General features: G+C 52.2%; 1 protein-coding gene across 2 annotated transcripts; it reads left to right on the forward strand.

The window, feature by feature from the left end:
• The first annotated feature begins 74 nt into the window (after window positions 1-74).
• On the forward strand, window positions 75-10,988 carry LOC122378568 (ras-related protein Rab-11B-like). Of its 2 annotated transcripts, XM_043359793.1 has the most exons (7): window positions 325-755; window positions 1,729-1,850; window positions 2,265-2,338; window positions 4,243-4,268; window positions 4,665-4,772; window positions 9,928-10,071; window positions 10,353-10,988. In XM_043359793.1, the coding sequence occupies exons 1-7, from the start codon at window positions 710-712 to the stop codon at window positions 10,514-10,516; spliced, it is 684 nt and encodes a 227-aa protein (XP_043215728.1). In that variant the 5' UTR covers window positions 325-709; the 3' UTR covers window positions 10,517-10,988. The 2 variants fall into 2 exon arrangements, with proteins under 2 accessions (XP_043215727.1, XP_043215728.1); XM_043359792.1 differs by lacking the exon at window positions 4,243-4,268 and having other exon boundaries at window positions 75-755; window positions 4,639-4,772.
• The last annotated feature ends 346 nt before the right edge of the window (window positions 10,989-11,334 follow it).

Below are 11,334 nucleotides of genomic sequence, written 5' to 3' on the forward strand. Positions count from 1 at the left end.
CAGCTGACTATTGGGGCGTCCACCCCCGCCGGCGGCAGAGGGGAGCCAGGTGGTGCTCTGCGGCCGGCCGTTGTCCCCACTACCGTCCCAGCAGCTGCGGCGGGGGTGGGGCAGTCGGCCGTCACCGCACGCACACCCCAGTCGCCCAGCTGCCGGCGACCGACGTATGACGTCACTCCGCGGGCACTCCGACCGATGACTGGTCACACAGCCGTCCGTGACGTCAGCATGACGGTGTTCCACGTCGCTGCGGCTGGCGTGGCGGCGACTGGAGCGTGCCGGCTGGTGTGAGGGCCGCTCCGTTCCGTCAGCCGGCCAGTAGCGCCGGAGGCCGCTCCGAGAGAGGTGGGGAGTGGGACGGTACCCACTGCTGTGCCGGACGGCGGAGTGAAAGCGACGGGCCGAGGTCCGGCCTGTGCTGGCGCAGAGACGATAACTTATCGCGAGCACTGAGTGGGAAAGAGCCGTGGTTTGCGAAACTGCTCTCCGGTATTCTGTCTCGCTTTGACCACCCGCAGTGCACAGAGAAGTGTTCTTAGTGTGTCGTTTATAGGTGCGTTCGGTGTTGGCTGCTGATCTGCAAGCTTCGCTTGTGGTCTGTTGACCCTGAACTCTTTCTGGAGCTTGTTCACATCGCGGGGAATTAGACCCCGTTCAGCCGGGGTCGCAGACGTCCCCTACCAGTCCTACCTCGCCCGACTACAGAGTCATGGCGGACTCGGACGAGTACGACTCCTATGATTACATCTTCAAAGGTGAGTCGCGGACCGGCCGGCCGGTACCGGATACTGCAGGTGCTGCAGAGTGCAGGGAGGGGAGGGGGGAGGCTCAACGGTCGCCCAGGTGGGAGTGACCGGGCGGGGAAGGGGAGGGGCGTTTTATCGGGGCCGAGGCCCGAGAGCAAGGCCGTGAATGGAGTGTCTTGTGCCGTCCGACATATGAGAGGATATGATGGGGATTTTGTTTTTCAGTATCTGTTCAGCAGATCCATCGGCCAATCTCCTAAATCTCGTGTTTTATTGTACCTATCTTGAGTTTGTTCCTTGCATGTGACTAGCGACTTTGCTCTTAGTGCCTACATACTTTTTTGTGTTGCCAAGAGAACCATGAATATCTTTGCCGATCTAAATGCAAATCAACGCGTCACTTGACCTTCGCTGGGAGCTGGCACTAGCTGACCAGTGATCACTCGAGTCTCGAATGCGTGATGACCTTCCTGCTACCTTGAAAACGTACGCTACCAATGCCCCATTGCAATTCGCATCGAGTAGACTGCAACATGATTTTATGCATGCCATATGACAGCCAAATATACTCTTCCCATCGCAGTCCTGCCTGCCCTGAGTCGTATGTGCGCACCACTCAGCCTCATGTTGACACTATGTAAGTCCCCGGCAGCTGACTGGACTCTAAAACTGTTTATTTGATCGACTTGCCTTCGTCAGGCATCATTCAGCAGACGTCAGTGTGATGGGCGAGTGCAAACCTAAGCTGTAAACTATCTTTTCCAGGCAGTCAATGCCCAATGGGCAGTTTACCGCCATTGGTCGGTCCTGCACCTCTTAAGCATTTTACCACGCATTCATGAGTCCGCATTAGCTTCCAGTGTCGAGTACGGTGGCTGCAGAGGACAGAGGTCAACTGACGCTGACGGTTGATTTGTTGTTTTGCTGGCTCTTGTTTGATGTCGTGGTACCGTGCAACTGACGTGCGATTTGTGACCTCCAGTTGTGCTGGTGGGCGACTCGGGCGTCGGCAAGAGCAACCTGTTCTCCCGCTTCACAAGGAACACGTTCAGGCTGCAGACGCTGCCCACCATCGGCCTCGACTTCGACGCCAAGAACATGGTGGTGAGTCCGAGGAACTTTGTATATACCGAGGTGTTGGTGGGTCTTCTGGCAACGTAAATATTTTTCCGATAAATGTGTTTCGTTTGCCTTTGTCGAGACCGTCTTCTCTTGGCTCGTGGTCGCAAATAACACTATGGGTCTTGTCTTCTAAGTCGTCAACGGAAGTAATGGTGATGCTTTCTACCACTGGTCAAATGAAGTGTTGAATTAAACGCACATTTCGGATTAAATCGGTATTTCGTAAGACGTTTACTTTGTTACCATCAACCTGAGACTACACTCATACGATTTGTGAGAGCGGTAGTCGGATATCACGTCATCCGCCACTGCCAAGCTCTCCTGGCTGACCTGTGACCTCGTCTAACCTCGTCTGACCCCATCTGACCCCGTCTGACCCCGTCTTTTCCACCGCAGATCGACTCGAGGACAATACGGACTCAAATCTGGGACACCGCCGGCCAGGAGCGGTTCAAGGCCCTCGCCTCCACGTAAGTCTCTGTCCCCGCCCTGCTCCCGCCCTCGCTCCGCTCTAGCTTGGTCGGGCAGTCAGCTGTTACAGGAGGAAAGACTGAGACCGGTCAGTTTACATTTAGAGCTGCTGATGATGGTGGTTTCATTTCACTCAGCGGGAGACGATGTTTCACTGCGGACGACCTGGTTTGCATTATGTACTTTGCACAGTTCGGTTGCAAAGGAAGCACGTGCGATAAATGCGGGTTTCCTCCGGGGATATGTGGTGATAGCCTGTACTCCACCGTGACTTAGCTGTCCTGTTTTCATGACCTGTGGATGACACACGGTGCATGCTATACATATCCAACCTCTCGATCTTTTTTTCTGTCACCATTTGTCACTGCTGCAACGCTGGGGACGTGTTGAAAAGTCAGGTGGCTGGTTTTCCAGGCGATACTGATAGCGAAGCCGTGACCACTTCCTCTGCGGTTGGTGCTTCCCTGGCGCCGGCGGACCGTCCGCAGTCCCATCCCACGCTCCATATCTCCCCGTAACTGGTATCGCCGCGGTGTCGCCCCGTAGGTCAATTCAGCAGGAGTGGAGAAAACTGACGAACGGTGCTTCTGCAGCCGTTTGTTTCTATTTTATTCGCCAGTAGCGGAGCGGAGACGGCTTCCCTTCCCAGCGTTCTCAGCGTTGAAAGCTAAGCCCCGCCGTGAGATTGGTGACCTTGACCTTGCACTCGTTACCCGGTGACCCAGTTGGCGCTACTGAGGTAGCGTCAAGACTGCCTTCCTGAAGGGAACGGCTGTCCGAGGTCACAAGGTCAAGCACCTTGATCACATTCCGCCTCAAATTTACCGCAGATTGCGTCGATTCGATCTCGCCCGAAGTAATTTCGCAAGCTTAGCGTTTCGCTAGCGCCTGTGGCAACGTTGTTACAATGCCGCATTTCGTTCACTATTCCTTCGGGGATTTAATCTTGCCTTCCGTACAGACTGATCTGCCCTCCAGGACTTTATTTCACTTTGTATGGAGGATACTGGAAAGACATCCCGTCGTCTGAAGTCTGGACCGTCGCAATTTCCCTTTAATCTCTTGTTCGACTGTCCACTCGCACTGCACTGAGTGCACTCGGCGGTATCCAACTCTGTTTACTTCAGTGGACGTGACAAATAGTGGCCACTGGGTAAATAGCCGACAGTGGTGATATCGGGGCCTTATCGAGTCTGGACAGGTCATGTCGGGACTCGGGAATACATACACGACGGATGGACGTGCATGATATAAAGCCGTCCGATAACAGCAAGTTTAGCGAAAAACTGCGTGCTTGAGTTACTGCTCTCAGGCTGCATAATAATGCTCCTCTCTTCATAGGGTACTTTTATGAGAAGAGAGGAGCATTCTAAACTAAGAGTACTTTTAGTTTAGGCGCCCTTCCGATAAGCATTACGTCAGTGCGCACCGTTTAATTACTGACTGTCATGGTGGTAACACCGGGTGACGAATGCAGGCTCCATGACATAATTGCCAAATTGTGTGGCGACCTGTAAGACAATGGCTTCTCAATGCAGTGCAGTACACTATGACGTCTTCCTGTGGGACTTCAGTAATCAGTTGTTAAGATCGCAGTTTTATACAGCAATTACCGACATCCGGCTACGTTAGCTCAGCATTGTTGCGAATGTAATGGGTCCAAAGCCGACCGTCTATATGTGACAGAAGAATTGTGACAGCGCCTCAAAGCTAAACATCCCAAACTTGCGAACGCTCTACACAAAGGTAGGATCGATACGACGCCGCGTCACCGTTCCATTGTTGTCTGCGCGTGACTCACTGACTAGTTTTGCCAATAAATGACGTCACCTGTGTCCGTACAGGTACTACCGCGGCGCGCTGGGCGCTCTGCTGGTGTATGACGTCATATCTGTCCGTGCAGGTACTACCGCGGCGCGCTGGGCGCTCTGCTGTTGTATGACGTCACCTGTGCCCGTACAGGTACTACCGCGGCGCGCTGGGCGCCCTGCTGGTGTATGACGTCATATCTGTCCGTGCAGGTACTACCGCGGCGCGCTGGGCGCTCTGCTGTTGTATGACGTCACCTGTGTCCGTACAGGTACTACCGCGGCGCGCTGGGCACCCTGCTCACTGCTGGTGTATGACGTCATATCTGTCCGTACAGGTACTACCGCGGCGCGCTGGGCGGTGTATGACGTCATATCTGTCCGTACAGGTACTACCGCGGCGCGCTGGGCGGTGTATGACGTCATATCTGTCCGGACAGGTACTACCGCGGCGCGTTGGGCGGTGTATGACGTCATATCTGTCCATACAGGTACTACCGCGGCGCGCTAGGCGCCCTGCTGGTGTATGACGTCACTGAACGGGACACGTTCCGCGACCTGGAGCGGCTATGGCTGCAGGAGCTGCGGCTGCACGCCTGCGACGAGATCGCCGTCATTCTTGTTGGTGAGTAGGCACCACAGCCAAAAGTACCGCCTCTTCCCCCACAGTCAGACCGCGCGTTGATCGGTAGGCAGAAACAAGCGTTATATGTACGAGAGTTCACAGAGTTTCCTTGTCATTACGGAGCGAGCGAAGCGAGCGGAGTCTCATACTGAATTAAGGGAAAATTCTGAGTATGAGCGGCCGGCCGGCCGGCCGTGGGAACGCTCTTCAAAAGCTAATATCTTAGGAACGGGACATCCGATTGACAAGCGGTCTTCTTTACTGAATGTCACTTGGACGTAAAAGTTCTGTGGTGTGATGGCCACCATGCGTTCTTGCCAACCACCGCACGTGGCGCGTGGTAAAGTTGGACATTTTTTAAGAACCCCCAAAATTGCAACCTCAATAACGGCACAACGGTTGGGCCGATTGAATTGAAACTCGGTACACAGTTAGGCCTCCATCAGATAATTCATCTGCATGTGTTAAGGTTGGGGTGCTACAGCACGTGCGCACGTGCAGGGGGCGCTCCCAGATCTCGAGAACGGCTGGGCCGATTGCGCTCAAATTTGGTACACGGTTGGGGACCAGTTAGTAGGGTGCCGTGCAAAAGTCAGTTTGGACCCCGCTTGCACGTGCGCACGTGCAGTGTGCCGCTTCCAGATCTCGAGAACGGCTAGGCCGATTGCGCTGAAATTTGGCACATCGCTAAAGACCGGTTAGTAGGGTGCAGTTCACAAGCTATTTGGAGGTACCCCCTCGCAATTTCGCACGTGCAAGGCCCATCCTCTCGCTCGCTCCGTTGGTCGCCCAAAAGGCGTTTTACTGGTTGTATTCTGGGAAGGTGCAGAAAAGTTCCGACATTCCTTTGCCATAGGTCAGTTAAGCTGTGATAGCGTCCGTTATACAACAGGTAGAAAGAAGCACTGCCCGGGAGTCGGTGTCATACGCCACTGCAGCGGTTTGACCATATTCATCTGTTCTCTGATGAATGATGATGAGTCTTATGATGAGTCTGATGATGAGTCTTATGGGTTTTGACTCGGACGTCTAGTGAAGCGAAATATCATACTAGCTAATGTGGTCATTTCAATTGGGGTAGCGGTGGCCTGGACAGGCAATGCCGCAGGCTCTCAGGGTCACGTGACCGTCTGGCATGGTTTGTATGAAAACCATACGTGGTATGTGAGAAAACCACACGTGGCTCGTCCCAGTGCGCCCGGCCGTATCGATCGGAGGCTTTTAGCGTGTCATTGCTGGAGCATGAGTCACCTTCCGGGTATTCGGGCCAGTCAGACATTAGCATTGCTATGAAGGAGAGGAGATTAAAGGAGTAGAACTTTATATAAAATATATCGCAAATCACGGTGAATTTATCATCCAACGCTCCCATTCATAATCTTTCATGGTATCGCTGTATAAATTTGTATTGCTTACACGCAATTTAAAACGTCATAGCAGCGTGAGCTAATTTCTGTCCAGCGTCCCAGCGCTGTGCGGGAGATCCTGCCAGTTCCGTTGCTGAGCTCAGTTTCCGTCACCCTGGCCTCTCCGGGGTGTCCTGACCCCACATCCGGGCCAATATCCCGTGCTTCCCGCTCCGTCCTGCTCGCGTCCTGCCTGTGTTCTGTCCGTGCCCCGCCCACGTTCTGGGTCTGCCTGGGTTTCCTCCTCTGAACGTCCCAGACTCGCCTCGTTGGTCTTTGACTCTATGGTCTGTTATCTGTCCGTCCTGCCTGCTTCCTACGTCCTCCATGGGTTCACTTTGAGTTCACGCTGTACTCGCCCTATAGGTTCGCCTTGTGTCCAACCTGGGCTTATTTATTTATTTCACGTCGCGACAAACCCATCCATTCGAGAACGGCTATTCCGGGCGTCATGTCATTTGGAAGATGTGATGGATAAAACATTCGCTCTTAGCACACGCATACAAAACACACTCACGGGTCCTCATCGCCATACTGCTCACGGAGTAGCAGTGCTCGGTACTGGGCTTTGAACTGCGGCGGCCCCAGGCCTCGCAGAGCTGGTGGCAGTGAGTTGTATGTTGTCACGGCTGAATAAAGAAACCGTCGGCGGCCTGACTCTTTGCGGATCGCTGGGGTCTCGAAAAAGTCAGCTTGGCGGGTCTCCCTACCATGAACACTGCCGCTTACCCTGGGGCCTGGGTCCTCCGTCATGTGTCTTGTATGTCTGTCTGTCCTGATCCCGTCTTGAGTCCGTCCAAGGTCCGTTCTGGTGTCCTCAGGGTTGCCAGTCGCCCCCAACCTCCCCAGAGCTCAGACCCTCACCCACGGGCCGTGTAGGGCGGGCCGAGCTGTCTCGCTCGATAACGATCGGCCGCTCCCACAGTCAGTGACGTCATAGGAGTCACGACTGGGGGGGCGTCACGGTGTCTGACTCTGAGTCACGTCACAGACCGCTACGTTGGCCGCAGATGGTTGATTGGGCTGTTCGGCGCGATCACCAGCTGACCGACAGATGTACTTCAGCTGTTTAGCGGTTTGGTGTGTTTAGTTGGACGTGCGAGTAGGTGTGTGGCACTTGACAGGCAAAGGCTGCATCGTGTGACACCTACTGGTAACAGCGGTACTATTGGTTTGAAGTGTGATGGTAGCAACTCCCGAACTCAAGGACCTTTTAAGTCACCGATTGAATCGATCTCTCAAAAACGGTCGCTAGGAGCGAAAAGTGAACGAAACAAATGAATGTCTGCCTGTCTATTAGGAGCACGATAAAATGAGTCCATGTCAATTGTCCGCCTGTCAACCGTCGACATCGAGTTGTTCGATGTTCCTTTTACTTGTGAGTTGTGACCCACGAAACGCAGACCATTCAGCCCAGCGACAGTTCCAGTAGGCACTATCGGCATCAGTTTGCATCAACAGACGGTTACCACCGACCGGCCTACATCGCGTCACTGTCGCCCAAATAGGCTGAGGTGACTGGTGACGGGGTTACTTCTGCGAACAAATTATAGGCATTTCGAGAGAACGCAGAGGCGGGACGACATTATGATTCATCCAGTGTGCTGTCGGACTCAGCCACATCATTTTCCTGTAGAAGTCAGCGGTTTTTAATTCATCAGGTGATGAACATACGCGGAAGGAATGAGACACAACTCGGACTATTTGCTAACGGTTTTTAGCTCTATATTGACTCACCGTCAGCCAAATAGGTACTCGAGTCACGGACTTCGTCCTTCGTTACGGAATCCGTCGCTGATACACGCGGCATTGTTCTTCTTTTACACCTTAGCGCTTATTCTCTAAGCTCCTGGTGGTGAATCACACAGTTCACAAATGTCGACGTCATCCAGATTAACCCGCGCCCTGCGGGGGGGGGGGGGGGTGTTTGAACACCCCCCCCTTGTGGTTTTTCGCGAATATCTCAAAAACGGCGGTGCGGAGCGCCGCCGTTTTTGGTACACCTTATCATACATCAATTATACACATGTTGTGAAAATTTCAGACCAAGGTCATTCAAGGTCAGGTCACCAGGTCACTTGAAGTGACCTCACCTCATAAAAAGTTTCAATGTCTGTCATAGCTACACCGAGTGACCGATCGCTTTGAAACTTTCAGCGATTGCTAAGAGCAATAGCATGTACAAAATGTATATCTCAGAATTTTGATATCGATGACCTAAGGTCAGGTCAATTTTGCGACCTCCCCATTATAAGTCAATGGGAGAAAATTGAAATGCGCCTCTTTTGGACGAAAGACATTATAAGCACTCCCAAACACCGAATTACAAGTGGTTTAGACACACAGAACATGAAAATGGTGTCCGTGACCCTTGTTTATGCCCTGAGGTCATCTTAGGTCACGAATGGTATCTAACAGTTTTTCGCAAATAACTTTTGATAGAGGCATGCTAGAGCGATGAAAACGCCTTAGATGTGTTCAGCTCGACGATACGGATCGACTGATATGCAACATGACCCTTTCCGGTCAGGTCATGACCTTGACCTGAGGTCAAATTTTCAAGTTGACCTTTCAAGGTCAAGTTATAGTTCATTCGATGCGTCTTGACGAGAGGAACACGATGCCGGTAAAAATAAGCTCGTACAAGGCTTGGGTCAAAAGTTATTGCAGAAAAATTATTTCCGAAAAAAAAAATTGGCTATTTTCGCAGTTTTTGCCCCCTGCAGGCAAAACCGTTGACGTTAGGTCAAATCTGAGAGAATTACTCAGAAAGGGCGTTAATAGGGCTATCGAATGCGCTTTTCCGCGGTGCTGTAGCTCTATTGGTTCCCGAGTTATGCGTTGGCTTCTTGGAAATTTTCGACATTCGACCTGGAAATCGGCGAAATTTTGCCTTCTATGACCTCTGGTGACCTGACCTTTGACCTGACCAAAAAATTGACTGAAATGATTTCGTCATTATTTTTGACGCTCTTTCGAACGCCGCCTTCCGCGTATCGCTACGTGGCCCAGGAGCCGAGTTACAAGGGGGGGTGTTCAAACACCCCCCCCCCCAGCAGGGCGTGGAAATCCAGGACCCCCAGCCGGGCGCGGGTTAATGACGTCACAATCTCACCTTGAGGCGCGTAGCAATGAGTCCGTTTTACCTGTGTGACGTCACTTGTCGTGATCGGAGGGCGTGGCGCTACTTGGTGTTATGACGTCATCCAGGAGTGCCACGTCATTATCGGCAGACGCTGGTCCGACTTGTGACGTGGCATGGAGTGTTTTGTAACAGGACTGTTTTCGGGGTAGGGCGGCACCTCACGAGCTCGATCTGATTTATTGAAGATAGTTGCAGCAGCAAGGAGACACTGGTTACCCAATTCGACCGGGTCTTATCGCTTCTATGTTTCGACTTATGTTTTCGCCTCTATGTTTCGACTTAGGGATCACTGACGCAATAAACATTGTTGTTTCTCTCTCTCTCTCTCTCTCTCTCTCTCTCTCTCTCTCTCTCTCTCTCTCTCTCTCTCTCTCTCTCTCTCTCTCTCTCTCTCTCTCTCTCTCTCTCTCTCTCTCTCTCTCTCTCTCCCCCTCTCTCTCTCCCTCCCTCTCTCTCTTCCTCCCTCTCTCTCTCCCTGCTCTCTCTTCTCTCGGCTTTTCTCTATCCCTCCCACTCTTCATTCTTCAGTCCCACGTACCACACCCTCTCACCAATCACCAAGCACTGGTCCCGTTCGTGACCTCCCTTTTACCCGCTCCCCCAGGGAACAAGGCTGACCTGCGCCACCTTCGTACCGTTTCGGTGGAGGAGGGACGCGCCTTCGCAGAGAGACACGGACTCGGCTTCGTCGAAACGTCGGCGCTCGACTCGACCAACGTGGATGCCGCGTTCGAGAACATTGTCACAGGTGGGGAGTGGTCGAGGAGCTTGACAGAAAGCTGTTGCGTTTGGCTGTCGTGAGCACCTAACTTCAGCTGTGACCCGTTCAGCACAGATTTTGGAGCTCTCAAAATATTTGAAATGCTTTTCCTATCTTCATTTTCACATTGCTAGCAATGTTTGATTTAGTTGGTTGGCTTCGAAGCAGCCTGTAGGTAACGCTCGGTCCTGTGCCTTTTACGTCGATTCTCATCTTTCTGACGTTTTTTCAGCAAACTTATCGCTCGTTCCCCCGTGACATGCCCTCAGAGATTTACCGCCGAGTCAGTCAGCGCTCTATAAAGGACTACCACACGGAGGACGGCCTGCCGGGTGACACCCGACCCATGACCCTGCTGAGAGCGCTCTCCCAGTCACAGCAGCCGGAGCCTCACAAACCCGGCACAAACATGCGCAAGTGCTGCCAGCTGTGACGAACCGTCGAACTAGTAGTGTCGGCTGCCGCCGCTGGAGGCGCTGCCGGCGGTCACGGGACTGGGAGAACTGTGATGTGGGGTGGGTATAGACAATGGAGGAGAACTGTTTGACAGGGTTCATGGTGTGTATTTTTCACAGTGGTGTGCCATTGAATGCATGCACCAAGAGACTGCGAGACTGTTGAAGGAAAGGACGTGTACTTAACTACCTACGGTGTAAATATGTGAATGACGAGATAGTGATGATCAAACAGAAAACTCCAATAATTTTGTAGTCATTCCAGAGCTTTATGTGTGCTAGGCGTTCCAACCTGGGACAGTTGACAGTCGCAAGTAGTGGTGCATATTGCACTCCATAACTAATGTATATAACCGTGTGCTCTCTTAGAAGTGTTGCCAGATTTGTGTGGTTGGTCACGTGATGTGCAACATGCGAGCAAGGTGTAATACATAATACTCATTTGGTAAAGCATTTCTGGTGCTCATGGCCCCGCCCGGCCGAGTAATCCGCTAGCCCGGCTATATGATGGAGGCGTTCATACTCAGACGTTTGATTGGTGATTCATCCCTTGGGTACCACTCTCTTACGGCGGCAACTCATTAGTCACTACTAACTACAGTAGTAGTGACTAAAAGTGACTAATAGTAAACTAATAGTAGTGACTAAAGTACTGTAGGTTCACAAGGTTCATCCGAGTCATAAACCATGAGCGAAATAACGATCTACTGATTGATTTCGATCAAGAACGATTGGCTTGATTGCACTGTACAATTTGTAACTTAGTGTGAAAAGGAATCAGCAAATAGAGAAGAAA

Source organism: Amphibalanus amphitrite, unplaced genomic scaffold (genome assembly GCF_019059575.1).
Source record: "Amphibalanus amphitrite isolate SeventyFive unplaced genomic scaffold, NRLGWU_Aamphi_draft 000061F_arrow, whole genome shotgun sequence".
Taxonomy (NCBI): Eukaryota; Metazoa; Arthropoda; class Thecostraca; order Balanomorpha; family Balanidae; genus Amphibalanus; species Amphibalanus amphitrite.